General features: G+C 33.5%; 1 protein-coding gene and 6 non-coding genes across 9 annotated transcripts in view; 3 read left to right on the top strand and 4 right to left on the bottom strand.

Moving 5' to 3' along the window:
• The first annotated feature begins 919 nt into the window (after nt 1-919).
• Nucleotides 920-991, top strand: Trnaq-uug (transfer RNA glutamine (anticodon UUG)). The gene has a single exon. It is a non-coding gene; the product is annotated as a tRNA-Gln (tRNA).
• A 386-nt stretch (nt 992-1377) lies between these two features.
• On the top strand, nt 1378-1449 carry Trnaq-uug (transfer RNA glutamine (anticodon UUG)). Its single transcript has one exon. It is a non-coding gene; the product is annotated as a tRNA-Gln (tRNA).
• A 2047-nt stretch (nt 1450-3496) lies between these two features.
• On the bottom strand, nt 3497-3569 carry Trnak-cuu (transfer RNA lysine (anticodon CUU)). The gene has a single exon. It is a non-coding gene; the product is annotated as a tRNA-Lys (tRNA).
• A 1732-nt stretch (nt 3570-5301) lies between these two features.
• Trnak-cuu (transfer RNA lysine (anticodon CUU)) lies at nt 5302-5374 on the bottom strand. Its single transcript has one exon. It is a non-coding gene; the product is annotated as a tRNA-Lys (tRNA).
• A 7730-nt stretch (nt 5375-13104) lies between these two features.
• The window catches only part of LOC133321167 (aminopeptidase N-like), a 118093-nt gene continuing 109480 nt past the window's right edge, over nt 13105-21717 (bottom strand). For all 3 annotated transcript variants that reach the window (XM_061530259.1, XM_061530260.1, XM_061530261.1), the window contains 8 exons: nt 20027-20389; nt 19803-19955; nt 19427-19744; nt 17966-19046; nt 17712-17902; nt 15226-15393; nt 14718-14858; nt 13105-13363 (listed from right to left, as the gene is read on the bottom strand). In XM_061530259.1, coding sequence (XP_061386243.1) covers nt 13108-13363; nt 14718-14858; nt 15226-15393; nt 17712-17902; nt 17966-19046; nt 19427-19744; nt 19803-19955; nt 20027-20389 — 2671 coding nt within the window. In that variant the 3' untranslated portion in view covers nt 13105-13107. The remainder of the gene's footprint in view (nt 13364-14717; nt 14859-15225; nt 15394-17711; nt 17903-17965; nt 19047-19426; nt 19745-19802; nt 19956-20026; nt 20390-21717) is intronic.
• On the top strand, nt 15032-15103 carry Trnaq-uug (transfer RNA glutamine (anticodon UUG)). Its single transcript has one exon. It is a non-coding gene; the product is annotated as a tRNA-Gln (tRNA).
• On the bottom strand, nt 16641-16713 carry Trnak-cuu (transfer RNA lysine (anticodon CUU)). Its single transcript has one exon. It is a non-coding gene; the product is annotated as a tRNA-Lys (tRNA).

The raw sequence follows: 21717 nt of genomic DNA, 5'->3' as shown, positions 1-21717 counted from the left end.
AAACTTTCATTTGTGCTAGGAAAAATATTCTTTAAAAAATCCTCCCCTAGACCTTGAAGAAATATTCTTTAAAAAATCCGCACATCTATTCTTTAAAAAATTAAAGTCTCCGCTAGGCCTTGAAGAAATATACTTTAAAAAATCCACGCCTCCGCTAGGGCATGAAAAAATATTGTTTAAAAAAATCAACTCCTCCGCTAGTTCTGAGCTTGTCCTTGAAAAATCCAAGCCTTGGTTGGACCTTGAAAAATATCCATTCAAAATCCATGCCTTGGTTGGACCTTGAAAAATATCCATTAAAAATTCATGCCTTATTAAGGCCTTAAAAATCCTCGCCGTTTGAAGCCTTGAAAATATTATTTAACAAATCTTCGTCTTATGAGGGCATCGTATTCCTTAATAAAAAACATGCCCTATTGAATCTGTGAAAAAATGTCCGCTATAAAATTCACGCCATATTAGGGTCTATATATTTATATATATTTTCTTAAAATCAGAGACTTATTAGGGCCTTGAAAAGAAGTTGTTTAAAAATCCCTGAAAAAATATTATTTTATATTTCGAAACCTCTATTTTCCTCCTCAGAATTCTATATGTACATATATACTTCGATTCGACCAACCGATCTGTTCTAAAATAATTGATTCCTATTACATTATGAAGACCATTTGTTGTTGTTTTAACATCATCCGATTTATTGTACAACAATTGATTAACATTGTTGTTATTTTTTTCATAACATTTTTATAACAGCAACACTCAGCGAGTGTCTACACACACACACACATCTCCATGTGTTTACTACCCACCACCACCAGCTGTTTATACCACTTTCACCCCATTCACTGTAATGAACTTGTTGTTTTTCTCTTATTTCACCACACATTGAAGTGGTTAGTTTAACCAGCGTCCGTTATATGGTTCTATGGTGTAATGGTTAGCACTCTGGACTTTGAATCCAGCGATCCGAGTTCAAATCTCGGTAGAACCTAGGTGGATGAGAAGCGTTCACCGAAGATATCAATATTTTTTTGAGGAGATAAAAAACAGAAAATCAAAAGTTATAAAAAATAAAAATGGAAAAATATTAAAATTAAAGATTTCATAAAAAATGAAAGGCGTTGTTTGAACAATATAAAAAATATGTAAATTTATCGAAGCCAAAATAAAATATGTAATACAAAATTGTTTCGGAACTATTTTATTATCTCATTATAATAGAATATATACTTGTATTTTTTATTGTTTTTAATATATATATATATATATTTAAATACTATACAACTTATAAATAATCTATATAATTATCACATATATATTTTATGTAAAAGTATATATAAAAAATCTTGAGTGAAAATTGTCAATTAACCACCATACGGTTCTATGGTGTAATGGTTAGCACTCTGGACTTTGAATCCAGCGATCCGAGTTCAAATCTCGGTAGAACCTGTGACATGTAATTTTTGTAACGGACTTCTGAATAAAATATGTATTTATTATAATGTTATGTTTAATAAAAAAAAATTAAATGAAGCTAAGAATGATTCGATCGCGGAACTTTTATATGGTGTCATGCCTTGGTAAATTGCTTCCTGGAGAAAAGAAAATTCCAAACAATAGACACTCAGGTTGAAATGGGGCTAGGATCTTAAACATACCGCAAATGAGGCATGATTTTGAATGGGGGCTAAGTAAAAACATGGACTTATATTGCAAATATTCTACAAAGAAATTTTTTACTCACCAATGAAAGACCTATTCGGCTGAAAATGTGCCCAAACACGCCAAAATGTCGAAATTTTGAAAGGAACCGTTAGTTGAACAAGTGTTGATAATTTTTCATACGAAGATTTGAGATCAAATGAGGACCCAAAATTGTAATCATAGTATCAAAAGTATCGAATATTTGTGGTACTGCCACTGGTTATAATTTTATGGTGTGGATATTTTCAAGCCAATCTAAATCGAAAACATACAATTACAGCCAAATCTTCAATATACAGCAAATGTGGAGGTACCGTTATATAGCGAATACCCTAAAAACTGGATCGGTATTGATAATTTTTAGCAGGACGATTTTCTATCCAAAAGAAACAAATTACAGTCATTTTTATTTAGGATATTTATAATTTTGGATAGGAAGATTAGACATCCAATCGGAAAGCAATATATAAAAAAATTAGAAACCAATTCGACTGAAAACGTGCTCAAACTCCCCAAGATACCGAAATCTATATGGGGTTGGGATTTTTTGTATCTAATCAGAATCTAAAATACCTAGTTATATATAATTTGGTTGAAAAAACGTGGCCAAACTATCGAATTTGGGAGGTAACCTTATATGGGAAATAGCCCACAAAGTAACATTTTAGGATAAGAAGATTGGATATCAGATAGGAATCCAAAATACCAAATTACAGCCAATTTGGTTGAAAAACATATCCTCAAAATACCGAATATGAGGCTAACCTAAAAAGAGGACTATTATTTATAATTATTGGTGTGGAGATTTTCTTTACCCCATTACCCAAATTACCAAAATAACAGCCAAGTGTGCCGAAATACCACAAAATACCCAAATTTGGGAGGTATCCTTATATGAGGGCAATCCGAAATACTGGATCAATATTGATAATTTTTGGTCTAGAGATTTGCAAACAAATGAGAATCCAAAATATAAAAGTATCGAAATTTAGGAGGTACTCTAATATGGGTTCTACTCTAAAAAGTGGATCAATATTTATAATCTTTGGTAGAGATATTCGTTACCCAATGAAAAAAGAAAATACCAATTTACAGCTTATTTGGTTAAGACAACTAGGCCAAAATTCTCAAAATATCGGAATTTGGAAGTACCCTTATATGAGGGCTACGATAAAAAATAGGTCATTGTTAATAATTTTTCGAAGGAAGAGTTGTTAACAAATGAAACCAAAATACCAAATTATAGACAATTCGGTTGAAGAACATTGCCCAACTCTTCAAAATGCCTAAATGGGGGCCACCCTAAAATACTGAAATTTGAGAGATAGATACCCTTCTAAGTGTTGTTTAGGAAAAAATGGGAATCGAAAAAACCAAATTACAGCCAATTAATTTGAAAAATAAAAAATCAAATATTGCAGAGTATTGGGGCTATAACACAACGTATGTCTCATTTCAATATCAACAATTCTAGAATTGTATGTGCAAAAATTGTAAGCACTATTTTGAATCTTCATTTTTTAGCGTTCTTCAATCCTATACCTAAATAATAAATTTGCCATCTTTTGGATACTTTCTAGCTTACCGGAACATAGTCCACTATTTCAGCTAGTTTATTTCAGTAGACATTCTGCACTCTTCCTTCAATTTCGATCCCAGCCAATTTCCAAACACCATATTTATTCATTTGAGATATTATACCAAGCCATGCTGAATCGGAAGCTTGAAGATCCGTATCTAAAAGTTGGTTAATAGTTTAATAGAAATAAAAAAAAACCAAAAAAGTTACTTGCGCCCAACGTGGGGCTCGAACCCACGACCCTGAGATTAAGAGTCTCATGCTCTACCGACTGAGCTAGCCGGGCAGTTGCTCCACGTTTCGCAAAATACTAACACAACACCAGATACACAGCATTCATACATACATATGTATTGGGATATGTTAATCATACCAAGTTCACCACATATACGAACGGATAACGTGGATAAATTAGACTCACTCAAATATTCTATTCTTGGCAACAACCTTTGGCGAATAATGTCGATAATATGGTGCAAGAGGAACAGCATTACCATCATTGAGGCGTAAGCATGAATGTTACCGAATACCATTAATGAGGGGCTGCGTATAATTCCACTTGGGTCTTACTCTTAGTAACAGCCTATTGTCTCTGGCCCAGATCCTCTGCATGAAAGCGACGAGTATTTGACAATGCTTAGAGTACTTCTCTCAAATGCAGTTATCGTATCAGCAGAGGTCTGGCTGACAGAACTTCTCCGGCCTGACAGAAACTTCTCCAGAAGTTCCTACTTATTTCTCAGAGAAATAATCAATCGGTAAGAGAGTTAATTTATTATGAGTCCTTAATTATTATTACACCCACCTCTGACGGAAGTGAATGAAGACTAGTTAATCGCTTGTCCATCACTCGTAGCACCAGCGCAAGGAAGATAACTTGCTTATGAGTTCACTGGACCAGACACTAAAGAATATCTGTATGAGAGGAAGATGCAATAAATGTTCAGCGCTTAGAATATCTCTCCCAAATGCAGGTTTCGTATCGTCGTTTGGGTCTGGAGGCACCGGTGCTATGGGACGATTGCTTCTACTTTTACGAATACAGATAACATCACTTCTTGTGTTAGAATCAATTTCCCGACAACTTGCAGAACCGCATTATGTTGTATAACAGCTTCTCTGGTGCTACTGACATGAGAAGTTCTCTAAGGATTGCAATTAAACTGCACATTTCCGGACAAGGTATTCCCCAGCGGTTTTCTGACCTGGCAGAAACTTCTCCTGAAGTTTTCTAAGTGAGTAAAACAATCGTCCTATCCTAGTGATTATTTCTCCCACTCTGACTTTTTCGTAATGGCTGTAGGTGACGTTAACGATTCGGCCTATTAGCACCAACTCTGGCGGAATCGCCAAAACCAAGGTTTTGAGAACCTGATAACCTTGGGTGCCATTTCGACATCCTGTATGATGTCAATATTTACTGCGAAATCTGCCAAACATAAATCTTCTAGTCCGTCAGGTATTTGATTGTAGTGTTTCAAAAATGCCGACAACACAAATATAAGAGGAATCGGAATGTAAGTTCATTAGCTGTTCTCGAGGTCTCAAAATAAATACTCGCTGCTCAGGTCGCCCAGTATTGATATAAACCACAGCGTTACTACTTTTCGAAACCCGAATTCTTAAACAGTAATATGTGGCTTCTTGTGCTGATATTTCAGTACCCGAGATAGACTTATGAGCAATATGCTGCAGTTTTTGCTCTATAGAATCACGAAGTATTCTGGATACACCACTAATTGAATCCTAACGCCTAATAGTATGTTCGACAGTGTTACTTAGTTGTTCCGCTGTACGGAATTCGGAATTGTTTTGTCGGCGTAGCCTCATCCATTCTGCAACATATGATCGCTGAATGCTATTGTTTTGAGTCCTTCTCAACGATTCCCGCTATTCTTGCATTGTACGGAGAATTTTCATTTAACACAATTGTGTCGATGTGTGATTCGGACATATTATTTCTATTTATATTATATTTTAAAATTCTAATCATACACTGAAACAAAAAAAATCGTTTGCGCCCAACGTGGGGCTCGAACCCACGACCCTGAGATTAAGAGTCTCATGCTCTACCGACTGAGCTAGCCGGGCAATTGCGCATTTTTAGTACTTTCTTTGTGCCCATATTATTCTAGGAATATTTCCTTATGTGTACAGAACATTCCTGTTTTATATTTATATAAAAAACAACAATATTGTATTTTATTTTTAATTTATTTATGTTTAACAACTACATTGAATTTATTTGTTTTATCTTATAATTAAAATCATGATTTCTTCTCACACTTTCTTATATTTAAATTCTGGATTAATACTCTTAAAAAATGGTTACAGTTTAATAAATAGTTATTTTCTTATTTTTAATGATTGATGCTGCACATTGAAGATTAGCAGTGAATCGCACATGACGATATTCAAAAAATACTTTTTTTTAAATTAAAAACAAAAATTATTGAAAAGAAGCTTCTATAATAAAAGTTATATAAACATTTTCAACATTGATAAGAAAATAGCATTCATTTTATTCCATTATTTTATTTCATTTTCAGACTTAACCTATGGACCAAGTTTTTTTGCATTATTTATTGATTTGCTTTTTGGGATTATAAGGACACTAATTTTGCTCATTTTTGCAAAAAAAAAAAATCAAGGCTTTCTTATAAGCTTCTAGCATTTCATATATATTTTTTATTATAATTATAAATTATAAAAGAAAACAAGGAAACATTTTGTAATAAATAGAAAATAATTAACATCATTGAAATTTCTACGAGAAAAGAACCCTGTAGATCTAAGGGGGCTATCTGATTTCGATTTAATGCATGAATAAATAACAAAGTGCTCAGGAAACTGGTAACAAGCAGTGTGCAATATAATCGATTGTTATCGGTGCGATACTGACTTGCGATCCCTAATGTGATAATGACTAAACAGCTGCTCTTTTAAGATCCCTTTTTATACCCTCCAACATAAGATGGAGTGTGTATTAAATTTGTCATTTCGTTTGCAACATTTAACGGAAGACCCGTTGAAACATTTAACGGAGACCCCCATAAAGTATAATCGATTGTTCGGTTTGGTACTGACTAGAGATCCCTAATGTGATAATGGCTAAACAGCTGTTCTTTTACTATCCCTTTTTATACCCTCTAAGATAAGATGAAGTGTGTATTAAACTTGTCATTTAGTTTGCAACACCTTGAAATAAAGTATAGTATATATTCTTGATCGGAATAAAATTCTATGTCGATTTATGAGTGTCCATCTGTTGAAATCACGGTAGAGATCGCAATATTTAAAATAGAGTTCTGAAATTTTGCACAGATATTGCAAGTGCTCCTATGATGTTCGGTATTGCAAACGGTCTACGTTTTGGTGTAGCCCTCATAGGTATTTTGGACAAATGTTTCAAACCCACATGGCTGTAATATAGTATTTTGGGTTCTCATTGCAAAGCCCCGTAGCAAAAATTATTAAAATAGACACATGTTGTAGGATAGCCCCTATATAACTGTACCTCCAATATTCGATATTTAGGGGATTTTGGACACATTTTTCATCCGGATTGCCTGTTATTATACCCTCCACAACTATGTTGTCAGGGAATTATAGCTTTGTGCAGCCCCAAAAGTTTGTAATGCAGCGAAATATTGGTCCTAGACCCACCTTTAGACATGTGTGTCCGTCCGTCCATTATAATTTGTAAACACGATACAGGCCACAGTTATGAACCAAATATCACGAAAATTTTGCATGTACGATGAGTTCTGCCCAATAAAGGCCCCTATTGTCTTTGGTAAAGATCAGTTAATATTTAGGGGATGAAATGGACCAAATACTTAATTTTTGTCGGTTTTTCTGGTCGCTCCAGAAGCCGCAATTATGGTCCGAACATCGAGAATCGGGCCAAAGAGTAAGCATGCCTGTTTTCAAAAAGATCGGTCAATATTTAGCGGGTTAAACGGACCCCGACGTTAGTGTGAAAAATTACAAAATTTGTATTCTATGGCGTATATGTTTACACTTTGAAGGACATAGACCCGAGAAGTTTATAGTATATCCAAGAGGAGCGGTTGACCTTCAAATTGATATCAATTATATTGTCGGATGTGGGAGTTACACGTAAATATTCAAAGGTGCTTACGTATTCAGATATTATTTAATAAACCATTTCCACACTAGAGGGCAGAAATATAACGCAGAACGCTTTGGAATGTTTCATGAGGTTACAGTTATGGTCAAGGACAACGCCTAACGGTGATGATCAGATAATAATTTTGGGATGAAGTGGACCGAAATTTTTTGTGTCTTTTTCGAGTCGATCTATAGGCCACAATTGAAAACGGAACATCACAATACATCCCTCGGTGAAGGGAATCTGGAATATTTGTTGACCTCTAGTCGGCCAAGAGGGCGAAAATATCACGAAATATTGCCCATGCTCAGAATATAGAACCACACAAAGTTAGATTTTCGTGGAAGTTGTGTAGGATATCATATGGTCGGTCCAGTCCGACTATACTGTTCTGCTCACTGGTTTGGGATTTGAAACGTTTTTCAATCAAAATGGCTGAATTTTTATGTTGGGTTCTCATTGTGTAGCACGTCCTTGTACTAAAAAGTATTAATATGGAAGCAAGTTTGAGTGTAGCCCCAATATCTCTTTACAAAAATTGTTTCACTAGCCCCATAAAACGCTAGCCCCCTATTAAATAATCATCTTTATCCCACTTCATTTTCGGTATATTCAAAGTTCTATCATAACATGAGTTTTACCCAAGGAGCCCTCATAAAAAGTTGATCGTTTAAATTTGTTAAATATCATTTAAATATCTCATATAGATCAAAAGTTATAGAATAAGAAAATAATATTAAATTTTGAAATTGCATATTTGAACCATGCCATCAATAGATGGCGCTGAAGATGGGTTTGTACACCTCACACACCTTATTCATTTAAATTATTTCTGTGTCATTACGCATTCAATTGTTATGAAGAATCTAAAATACCGATGATTTTCTGTAAATTTGGCAGCACAACACTTGTCATCAGCTCCATCTATTAAATGGGTAGATTCAAAAATTATGCCATCAATAGATGGCGCTGATGACGGGTTTATTATAATTGCATATCTCAATTCTTTTTGCCATAACTTTTTTCTTAATGCTGGTATTTCAATAAAAGTTGTGTCATGTGAAAGGTACTCTAGCATACTTTCTTGTGAAATGAATAAAAGTCCTATTAATGTTGAATAATTATATGAAATTGCAAGGTTAGGATTATAAAGTATGGAATATGGAACAGACATTGATTGTATGGGAGGTACCAGAAGGTTTGAACTTTATTGAACTTTTATGTATATTTGTAAATCCACTCCAAGATGTCTGAAATGGATTTGGTCCAAGAAACATGGGGTCTAAAACACAATCGAATCTTTTTTCCCGTAATGTATTGATACACATAAAACTACAATATTTCCGCCATCCAATAGTGAAAGTTTCATCCAAATATTTGCATTCATTGTCAAGTTACAGCCATTTGAAATTGACCATATATCGAAATATAGCTTTTATGGGATTTTGTCTAACGCCTAAAAGTATGCTCATAATTCTGCAAACTAACATGGAAACACAAAGTAAACAATCTGGCAACACACCCTACATTTGGCTGTTTTTGTGGACTTGCAATTTCTTCAATTTTCTATTTGCGGTACTAGGCAAACAGAATCGTGTAGCAGGTATATTTTGACACATGATAAATTTCAAATGGCCATAACTCGGCGATGCATGGAGATATTTCGATGAAATTTTCACTATTGGATAGGGGGAGTGATTTATAGTTTTTATGTGTATTTATAAATTACAAAAAATATGCTATGTTAATTTTTTTTAAATTTTCAATAACAATATCATGGGTGAGATTCTTAATGGAATTTTTTATGTACCGATAGGATGGCAAATTTTTACGAATATTTATCCAAGCTTCAATAGACCTAATGTTATTTAAACAAAAATGTTCTAACTGCTAATACAGCGTACATTTTTTTGAATCATTTTTTGTCAAGTACCAATAGAGCCTGAAAGAATAGGTTTTTGAGTATCGATAGTAGGGAACATTATTAAAGAATAATTTTTTCAAATTCCTTTAGAACAGCGAGTATATGCTCAGCCTTAGTACTACTACTGCTACAGAAAAATGTTCTTCATTGAAATATTGGTTTACGACCCCATGTGGATCGTTCAAATCCGTTTCAGACAATTTGGAGTCGATTTACGAAAGTGCGTCCAACTGTCTGGCTGGTGCGCACCATACTTCTCGAAGGGAGTAACCGGATTAATCCAAACTTTGCACAGCGTAATATTTCTTTCAAATTTAAATTAAGTTCGTAAATGGGACAAATCGGTACACTCCTTCTGGTACCTCTTACACAAAATGGTCAACATTTTGCTAAAATGTTTTATAATATCATGCGAGAAGGCTATCCGATTTGAAGCAAACTTTGCACAGCCTAATAAATTTACGAAATGTGTATATTGTTGGAAGATTCCTTCTAGAAAACCCAACTATACAATATGTAAAAAATTTAAAAATTTGTTAATCCTATCCGAATCGATTCAAACCCCGCACATAATAATATTTCTTTCATACTTAAATTATGTTCGAAAATGGGACCAATAGCTTTACTCCTTCTGGTACATCTTTCCACACAATGAAATATTCCAAACTTTATAAACCTAATCTTGAAACTCCATATTCATATTAAAATTAAACTAATATTGAAATTTTAGCTATTTCAAAAGAAATTATACGATTATACCTTTCATATGACATCGTTTTCATTTGAATACCAGCCATACGTGAAAAGTTATACCAACAAAGGAATGAGGTGTGAATTTTTTATAAACCCCGTCGTCAGCGCCATCTATGATTCGAATCAGACATATCAGTTTATTAAGAAGAGCTTGCAAAGCGTATAACTTTTTATGAGATAATCGCATCTGTATGAAACTGGTACCATAGGATAGAATAAATAATCTAATCTGCTAATAATCTACTTTACTATGACCAGCAAATAATTTGTATATCAAAAATATTACCGAAAAGAATTAAAGAAAACTTCAATACTTATTAAAAAATTAAATTTTTTTATTATACAATTTCATTTAAATATCTACAGTGAAAAGTTATTGGAAGAATAAATAAAGTTTAATTTTTGCATATAAACCTGCCCATGGCGCTGACGACAAGTCTTCGCCAGTGCAGCCAAATTTAAGAAAATTAGAAAATTTTGGGATTCTTTATAACTTTTCAACGCGTAACATTACAGAGACATATCAAACGGATATTTTTTGCTTACAATATCTTCTTTATAAAAGTGTTTAAAGTGGCTTACCGAAGTTCCCAGTGTAACGGAAAAGTGATAAACCATTTTCCAAAACCTAACTTGATATTCAATAATATAAAATTTTATAATTTTTTTAATTCACAGTACAAGTATACAGCTTTAACATTCATATGACACAACTTTCATTGAAATATCTAGAATACAACAAAACCTATGACGAAAAGAATTGAGCTAAGCATATTTTAAGATTGCATCGTCAGCGCCATCTATTGATGGGTATGATTCAAATAAGACACATGAACGGATAATTGCATCTCTATTACCTTTCATTGCAACATCTGCAATAGGTCAACAGTTATGGCGAAAATATATGATGTTAAAATATTGAATGATCGGGTTTTGGATCCACTCATTCAATAGATGGCGCTGACAGCAAGTGTTTGGCACTATGGTCAACTTAACTGAAAATTAGAGATATCTTAGATTCTTCATAACTTTTGAATGCGTAACTATACACAAATAAATCAAATGGATATTAATAGCCTATCTTCAAAGGACAACATTTATGACAAAAGGAAATGAGGTATGTCATTTTAAAGAACGCGTCATCAGCGCCATCTCTTGATGGGTATAATTCAAATAAGACACATCAGTTATTGAAGTCCAATTTTCAAAACGCATAATTTTTGAACATGTTTATATGTTCAACAAAAATGGTCTTACATGAAAGAGTAAATAACCTACTTTACTATGACCAGGAAAACAAATCTTATAGCATTCTTATAAATATTATCGAGGGAATTTATAGAAAACTTTAATGCTTTAAAATTTAAAAATATAAAATATTGATTTTGTTGTTATGTCACAAGAAACTATAAAATTTAACCTTTCATATAACACCAGTATCATTGCAATATCTACAATAGGTCAACAATTACTATATATTAGGTTTGAATATTGGATGATCGGTTTTTTGGATCTATCGAATGGATATTAATAGCTAAGAACACACACACCATAAAATAACAGAATCGTCATGTCTATTTAAAAAATAAAAAGTATTGTTTTTTTTTTGTTATGTCACCGGAAACTATAAAATTTTACCTTTCATATGACACCAATTTCATTGCAACATCTGTTATAGGTTATATATTAGAGTTGAACATTAGATGATCGGTTTTTTGGATCTACCCATTCAATAGATGGCGCTGACGACAAGTGTTTGGCAGATTCTTCATAACTTTTGAATGCTTAATGATACAGAAATAATTAGAATGGATATTAATAGCTTAGAACACACACTATCATTCAACAGTAAAAAAATTTTTTAAACAGAGTTGCCATGTTTGCGGAAAATTACAGTTTTCTATGATTCTTCATAACTTTTTAACGGGTAATGATACACAGACAAATGAAACGGGCATTTTTAGCTTAGAATATCTTCTTTGTAAATGGGTTTAACTGGGTTTTACCAGAGTTGCCACTTATTAATATACACACCATATTATGGCGGATGTTAAATAAAATAATAAGAGGCCAATTAAAAAAACAATACTCCTCTTCTTTCTTTGTTTTCTCTGTGTTATCTTACTTTATTTCTCTTAAGCTCTTAACAATTATCGTTTCAATTTATTATATATTTATATATATTATTTTTTTATATATAGGAACAATACTTAAAAATTTATTACAAAAAAATAAAATAATAATAATAAACGATGTAAATTTACATATATAGCACAATTCTATACAAATAATACAAAAATTAAAAATAAAATAAACCAAAAAATAATTAATTAAATAAATAATAAAATTTTTTGAGGATATATTCCTCAAAAAAAAATAATTAAATTTAATATAATTAAAAAATAATTTTAAATAATAAAAAATACCTATATAATTATTCTTCTTAATGTCGTTATAATTTAAAAAAAGGTTTAGCTTTAAAGCTCAATACTAAATTTGTAAGTCGTGATTAAAATTAATTAAAAAAATAATAATTATTATTATGTATATAAAATAATAAAACTAAAATTATATCACTTTTTGTTTGCAAATTAAATTTGTTAAAAACAGAAAGTTTGACAATTTTTTTTTTTTTTGGAAAATTAAATTTAAAAAAAATATCATTGTGAAAAATGGGTGATTGTGTGTGCATGTTTTCGTTTTGGAAAAAATATGTATCGAATATTTTTAAATCTAATTTTTTGCAAACAAATACATTTTTTTCTTATTAACTTAAAAATTAAAATATGTGTATGTATGTAATTTAATGTAAGTATGTATATTAAATTATTATTATTTTTAAAATTTTTAAAGATCGTTTCTTATGATGTATGTATGCTGCATTATTGTGTATCTTTTTTTTGGGTGTATGTGTATTTTTTGAGTGTATGTGTTTGTTTTTTGAGTGTATGTGTGTCTGGTGTTGTTTCTTATTTCGTTGGCAAATGACGACTCTTGTTTTCTCTCCAAACTTTAGAATATTGGAATTTCAAAATCTTCCACAATAATATCGATAAATGATTTTAGACTATAGTAGGAACGATTACGCCAATAAATATTATTATTGACCTGTTCCATAGCCAAATCGATAGCGGTCACCACAGCTTGCAGTCCCAAACCTCTGGCCTTTTCACGGAATCTCTCCAGCTGCTCTTTGTGGTACTCTTTGCTCATGTATGTTGTGATGGATTTCACCATTGAGGTTAGGGTTGAGAAGCCATCGCCGAAGCTGTAATGAAGAAAAAACAAAACAAATGAAATTTGAATTAAGAAAAATTGGAAAACTAAAATTTAGAAAAAAAGGTCTTTAAGTTCGGCCCGGGTCGAACACTTTATATCCTGCACTAGGATGGGAATATTTAAATACGTAAAATCGATCGGTACATGTTTATGGGGGATATTACATGTAAATTTCCGCCCGGAGAAAATGTAAAATTTAACTAGAGAAAATTGATAAATTGGGCTAGGACCTTGCATACACCGAAAATGATCCGTGACCTTTGTATGGGGACTATGTAGATTCATGGACTTATATAGAAAATGATCTGTGAATAGGTTATGTGGGTCCGGAATGAAAGATTACAGCCACTGCTAAAATATAGTTGTTTCGAATTGGAAAAAGGCGTATGAGACCATCTTCAAAGGAACTGGGCATTTATATGTGGTAACGTTATATGGGGGCTATGCAGAAATTTATGCCAATATTAATAATTTTTGGTGGTAAGATCTGTTACCCTATGAGAACCCCAAAAGCCAAATTACAGCCCATTTGAATGAAAAATGTGCCTAAGCTCTCAAAAATCCAGAAATTTTAAAGATGTCGTTGTATGGGGTCTACACTGCATTAATAATTTTTGGTAGGAAAATTTGCTATCCAATGAGAACCAAAAATATCAAAGTAGAACCGAATTCTGTCCAGAAATGTACCCAAGCTCACCAAAATACCGAATATTTGGGTTACCTCTATATGGGGGCTATCACTAAACATAGCTCGATTTGGATGATTTTTGGTAGGAAGATTTGCCACTTAATGGGAATCCGAAATATTATATTACAGCCATTTCGTTTGGAAAACGTGTCCGACATTCCCAAAATACCATGACTTCGAGGTACTTTTACATGGGGGCTATACCAAAACATGGGCCGATATTGATTATTTTTGGTACGAAGATTTGTCACCCAATGAGAACCCAAAATTCCAAAATGCAGTTTATTCGGTTAATAAAAGTTCCCAAAATCGTCAATATACCGAATATTCTGGGTACTATTGATAATTTCTGGTAGGAATATCTGCCTCCCGTTGAAAGCCAAATATATTAAATTAGAGCGCATTAAGGTGATAAACGTGCATAAAATCACAAAATACCGAAAATTCAGGGTACGATTAATATGGGGACATTACTAAAACGTGGACCGATATTGATCATTTTTGGTGGAAAGATTTGCTACACAATCAAATCCAAACACCGGATAGCCCATCAAAAGGGCGAACATGTTCCATGTTAATTAAATTATTTTCAATATCAAACCTCCCCTCCTTTTTCAGCAACTTCAAATTAAATCTTTTCAAAATCTCTACTTACTATTCGGCAATCTCCTTGATATTCGTTTGCAGGAAATCGAAGGCGATTTCAAAGCCAATTGGATTTTCAGCAACAGCTCTAAATGCTCGGGCGCCATCTTGTTTCAGAATAAGGGTGGAGTTGAGTGTCATATTTAAATATCTGAAAAGAAAACAACAACAAATTAAACACATGAACGAGAGATACAAACAATGGGCAGCACAAAACAAACAGCAACAAATGCACACAGATACAAATTATTAAACACGCACACACATATTCTCGTTAACGCAAAAAAATTACGAAACTATATTTTGGTACACAGGCAGATATACGGTTCTATGGTGTAATGGTTAGCACTCTGGACTTTGAATCCAGCGATCCGAGTTCAAATCTCGGTAGAACCTGAATGAATTTTTTTTTAATTTTTTTATTTGATATTTATTATTTTTTATGTTAGAAAATTAACTTATATGATTGTATTGTACTTTATTTATTCAAACAAAATATTTAACAATGTTCTACTTACTTGGATAACAACCATGGTTTCGTTGTACAGCCCAACGATGATAAGATCTGTTCCTTTTCGGAGGCACTTGTGGTACGATTGTATTGTTTATAGGCGAAATGCCATTCTTGGAATGAACCCTCTTCCATGGCAGTACAGTAGATAATGGATTTCATGTTGGGAGTGATGCTAAACAAATAGAAATAATAATATATATTTTTATTGTTAAAAATAAGGAAAATGTATTAAAAAATAATAACAATTATTAATAAATAAAAATTAGTTTTTTTAAAGAAATACCATATTTATACCCTATACAACTTGTTGTGAGGGTATTATAGGTTTGTGCAGCCCCAAGAGTTTGTAACGCCGTGAAATACTGATCCTAGACCCACCTTTAAGTATACCGATCGTCACAACTTGACTAGCTGAGTCGATCTAGACCTTTATGTGTGTCTGTCAGTCCGTCTGTCCATTAAAATTTTTAAACACGATACAGGCCACAGTTATGGACCAATCTTCACGAAATTTTACATGTTTTTGGTAAAGATCGGTTAATATTTATGGTATGAAATGGACCAAAAACTTTATTTTTGACTAATATTCTGGTCGTTCCAGAGGCCGCAATTATGGCTCAAACATTTTTACACGGAGAAGGGAATCGGGACAAAGAATAAGCATGATTTTTTTGATGAAGATCGTTCAGTATTTAGGGGGTCATATTAACCCTGACTTTTGTGTGAGAAATTACAAAATTTGTATTCTATAGCATAAAGGTTTACCCTTGAAGGGCATAGACCCGAGACGTGGAGTGGTTGACCTCTAAATTGATGCCAATTATAAGTCGATGTACTCGGATGTGGGAGATACACTTTAATATTTACAGGCGTTTACGTATTCATATATTGTTTAGTACCCCCACTAGAGTGGAAAAATATAGCATTGAGCGCTTTTAAATTTCCCATGAGGATCCAGGTATTGTCAAGGACAACGCCTATAATTTTCGGTGATGATCAGATAATAATATTGGAATGAAGTGGCCCGAAAACTTAATTTTTTGTGTTTTTTTAGTTGATCTATAGGCCACAACTGAAAGCCGAACATCACAACACAACCCAGGGTGAAGGGAATCTGGACAAGTAATTAGAAGGGCTGTACTGAATATTATTAATATTTGTTGGCCTCTGATCGGTCAAGGGGTTGAAAATAGAGCGAAATATTACCGAAGCTCAGAACCACATAGAGTTAGATTCTCGTGGAAGTTGTGCAGGGTATCATATAGTTGACCCCGTCCGACTATACAGTTCCGCTCTCTGGTTATAAAAATATTTTAATTTTTTTATTAGTTTTTAATAAAAATAAAAAATATTTTTTTATTAACAAAACAATTTTTTATAAATAAAAAATATTTTTTTTATTTAAAAAAAAATTATTTGCGCCCAACGTGGGGCTCGAACCCACGACCCTGAGATTAAGAGTCTCATGCTCTACCGACTGAGCTAGCCGGGCAGTTATTATTCGTTTGCCAAAAATATGATTTCAAACTTTTGCTAAGCTTTTTGAGACAGGGTGTTTAAAAGCTTTCTAACAGGGTGTTCCAAAATTTCTTATAAATTATTTAATATAATATTTATAAAAAATATTAACAGATAAAGTTTCGTTGTAAAATGTCTAGTGGTAGCATATGAGTCGTTTCATGTAAGTAGGAGATTTGTTAAAAATTATAGACCAAGAATCCTAGGACCATTTGAGATCAATAAAATATTAAAGACAAGAAAATAATATAAATTAATTTTTTTTTTTTTCAAAAATCCTCAGAAACTGAAGACCGGTTTTTTTTTACAAATAGTTACTGAGATCGAATTTGTTCTATAGAAAAAAAACCTCGGAAATGGGTCCGGATTTTTTTGCTATAAAAATTACCTCAGATACTGAGGTCAGATCTTTTTTATAGAAAAAATACCTCTGAAACTGAGGTCGGAATATTTTCTATAACAAAAAATATTCAGAAAGTAAGGTCAGAATTTTTTCTATTGAAAAAAATACCTCAGGAAATGAGGTCGGATTTTTTTAATAGACAAAAAATACCTCAGAAACTGAAGTCGGATTTTTTCTATAGAAAAGAATACCTCAGAAACTGAGGTCGGAATATTTTCTATAACAAAAAATACCTCAAAAAGTGAGGTCAGAATTTTTTCTATTGAAAAAATACCTCAGGAAATGAGGTCAGATTTTTTTTAATAGAAAAAATAATACCTCACAAACTGAGGTCGGATTTTTTGTATAGAAAAAAAATATCTCAGAAACTGAGGTCTGAATCCGAATATATATAGAAAACACCCAAAAAGTGAGGTCGGATTTTTTCTATAGAAAAAAAATTCCTCAGAAACTAAGGTTTGAAAGAATATATATCGAAAAATCGCAATAAAAGACCGACTTGTTTTATATATAAGAAAAAATCCCGAAGTAGCCCTTATTAGTTTAAAAATCGCCGTTTCAATACTCACCGATTAAAATTGGGATTTTGCATCCATTCGCGGTATTTCAGGTGGGCGAAGTTATAGCAACGATCGTATTTAAATTTACAGGCCAATTTGGCGACCAAAGCTCGATGTTGTAATTGGATATGTGATTCATTATCGGGTTCCTGCAGGCCATATTGGTCAAAGGCCGGACGGACCATGAACTTCATGAAGGCCTAGAAGAAAAAAATAAAAAAATTTATATTTTTCTAAAAAAAAGCAGTTCGTCCTCCACTCACCCTAAACGTTTCATATCCCGGTTCACGGCTCATCATATGTATCAGATAATTTAGACCCTGTTGGGCAGCGGACCACAACAGCTCATCATCAATGGATGTGAAAATTTCCATAAGGAATGTCAACGGTATGTCATAGGTCAAATATTCCGCCTGGGCCAAATGGAAGGCATCATCCAACAATTGGGCTCGGGTGACACGCGGCAGATTGGCAAATTCCTTTTTCAAAGCCAACCAGGACACTAAGTCATAATTTACACGATAATAGCCTTGACGATTTAAATTCAAGTAGACAATATCATTGGTATTATTGTCGGAACTGAAGACATCTCGGATAACCAATTCGAGACCATTATCCATCAGCCAATGGGTGGGTATGGTGTGGCCGGTGCGTACTTCACTTGTCTCAAAAGTTATCGGCACTATCCATTTACTATCATCGGCCATGTCACGTGATGGTAGAATATATCGTTCCTGAGTGATGATCAAATCGGCACCACGTCTCTCCACATTTATGACCGGATAACCGGGTTTCGATATCCAAGTATCCATGATGGTCTTAATGTCCATATGTTCGGGTAGGGTCTTTTTCAGATGGCCATGTTTGGTCATAAATTCCCATAGATCATCACGATCGGCATTGCCATAAGCGAAGCTATTCAACAAATCCTGGGTGGCATCACGGAACGCTTCATTACCCACAATTGAATTTAACATACGCAACAAAATTGTGCCCTTAGAATAGGTAATCGGATCGAAAATACGACGAATGTCATTGGTGGCCTTGACATTAAAGGAAATCGGATGGGAACTATTGTCGGAATCGTGTTGCATAGATTCTTTAAATTCAAATACTGTAAAGGTATCCATAATCTCAAATTCCGGATGGACACTGTTCAGGGCAATGTAACTCATATAGCAGGCGAAACCTTCCTTAAGCCATAGATCATCCCACCATTTGGGTGTCACCAGATTACCGAACCATTGATGCGCCAATTCATGGGCAACAATTTGGGCCACATATTCCATATGTTCGGAAGAGGAGGCCTTCTCCAAATCAGCGGGGACCAACAGGGAGGAATCTCTGAAAAAGGGATAATGACATATTATGATATTTCATTCTGGAGGCGGAAAAGACTCTGAGGTCGAATTTTTTTCTATAGAAAATAATAGACCTCAGGAACTGAGGTCGTAGTTTTTTTGTATAGCAAATAATAGACCTCAGGAACTGAGGTCGGATTTTTTTCTATGGAAAATAATGAAGCTCAGGAACTGAGGTCGGATTTTTTTCTATAGAAAATAATGAACCTCAGGAACTGAGGTCGGATTTTTTCTATAGAAAATAATAGACCTCAGATGAACTAAGATCGAATTTTTTCTATAGAAAATAATGGACCTCAGGAACAGAGGTCGGATTTTTTCTATAGAAATAATGGACCTAAATATTTTTATTGAGTAGCTCACCTGAATGTTATCAGACCCCAATTTTCCATAGCACCAAAACCGAAATCTGGCACCGTTACTATATCGATTTTTTGCAGACGATTCTTAATACCAAAATAGCCTTCGTAGAAGGGTAAGAATTTGCGGACCAGCGAATAGGCATAATGGGTCATGTCGCGATTTTCGGGACGGGTCCAGATCTCAACTCGGGGCACCAGTGAAGCATCCATATCGGAGAAATGAGATTTCACCAAATTCGAAACAATAAAAGCTAAGAGGTAGGTTGGCATTTTTGGTGTGGTCATGAAATCATCACGAGTGAAACCGGGACGGCAGATACTGGTGGAAAAATCAAGGTTAATATTTTTTCAAGAACTAGAAAACTCTCTCAACTTACGTGCTATTATTTACAGGCATATTGGATAGGGCCATTGCCGTTCGGGTGGGTCGAATAATACTGATTGTAAAATTGGCCTTCATGTCGGGACGATCGAAACAGGGGAATGCACGACGGGCATCGATTGGTGAAAATTGGGTGCTGATCATCCATCTAAAAAAAGAACAACAAAAAAAATTAAATTTCCCTTTTCCCTCACTTTGTGATCTCTTTCATCGACTTACTCTTTCCTTCCCGTATTCACATCGATGTAACTGGTCTTGTAGACACCCTGCAGGGTATCGGTAATTTGACTCACAAAATCCATGCTAACAATCAATTGCAAATCTTTCTCATCGGCCAATGACTTCGCCAGCGTTATAACATAGGCCGTATAATCTGCATTATAGGCTCCTTCGAATTCTACATCTTCAGGCTGCATCAGATTGGCGGCATAGGTATCACGTGTAACGCGTACATTTGTCACCGTCACATTGTTGATGTCCAAGACAATGGGTTCAAAGCTGTTGAGTCGGCCATCACGTTGGACACGTATCGCCACACTGCCATTATTTGTTGAGGTGTGATTGTTCGGTTCGATGAGGATGCTGTAAAGGAAAATAAAAAAAATATTTAATTGTTTGATATCCAAAAACAAAATTGTAACAATTGAGACCTCAGTTTTGTTTACTGAGATATTTCTTATACAAAAAAATCCGACCTCAGTTTCTAAGGTACTTTTTTCTATAGAAAAAATCCGACCTCAGTTTCTAAGGTCCTTTTTTCTATAGAAAAAAATCCGACCTCAGTTTCTGAGGTATTTTTTTCTATAGAAAAAAATCCGACCTCAGTTTCTGAGGTATTTTTTTCTATAGAAAAAAATCCGACCTCAGTTCAATCTGAGGTATTTTTTTCTATAGAAAAAAATCCGACCTCAGTTTCTGAGGTATTTTTTTCTATAGAAAAAAATCCGACCTCAGTTTCTGAGGTATTTTTTTCTATAGAAAAAAATCCGACCTCAGTTTCTGAGGTATTTTTTCTATAGAAAAAAATCCGATCTGAGGTATTTTTTTCTATAGAAAAAAATCCGACCTCAGTTTCTGAGGTATTTTTTTCTATAGAAAAAAATCCGACCTCAGTTTCTGAGGTATTTTTTTCTATAGAAAAAAATCCGACCTCAGTTTCTGAGGTATTTTTTTCTATAGAAAAAAATCCGACCTCAATTTCTGAGGTATTTTTTTCTATAGAAAAAAATCCGACCTCAGTTTCTGAGGTATTTTTTTCTATAGAAAAAAATCCGACCTCTGTTTCTGAGGTATTTTTTTCTATAAAAAAGTAAACCTTAGTGTCTGAGGTATTTTTTTCTATAGAAAAAAATCAGACCTCAGTTTCTGAGGTATTTTTTTCTATAGAAAAAATCCGACCTCAGTTTCTGAGGTATTTTTTTCTATAGAAAAAAATCCGACCTTAGTTTCTGAGGTATTTTTTTTCTATAGAAAAAATCCGACCTCAGTTTCTGAGGTATTTTTTTCTATAGAAAAAAATCCGACCTCAGTTTCTGAGGTATTTTTTTCTATAGAAAAAAATCCGACCTCAGTTTCTGAGGTATTTTTTTTCTATAGAAAAAAATCCGACCTCAGTTTCTGAGGTATTTTTTTCTATAGAAAAAAATCCGACCTCAGTTTCTGAGGTATTTTTTTCTATAGAAAAAAATCCGACCTCAGTTTCTGAGGTATTTTTTTCTACAGAAAAAAATCCGACCTCAGTTTCTGAGGTATTTTTTGCTATAGAAAAAAATCCGACCTCAGTTTCTGAGGTATTTTTTTCTATAGAAAAAAATCCGACCTCAGTTTCTGAGGTATTTTTTTCTATAGAAAAAAATCCGACCTCAGTTTCTGAGGTATTTTTTTCTATAGAAAAAATCCGACCTCAGTTT

The sequence above is a fragment of the Musca vetustissima genome, unplaced genomic scaffold (assembly GCF_032173495.1).
Source record: "Musca vetustissima isolate MV318-11 ecotype Yass unplaced genomic scaffold, APGP_CSIRO_Mvet_v1 utg13025, whole genome shotgun sequence".
Taxonomy (NCBI): domain Eukaryota; kingdom Metazoa; phylum Arthropoda; class Insecta; order Diptera; family Muscidae; genus Musca; species Musca vetustissima.
Note: the sequence above shows the minus strand (reverse complement) of the source record. Positions and strands in the feature narration are given on the sequence as shown.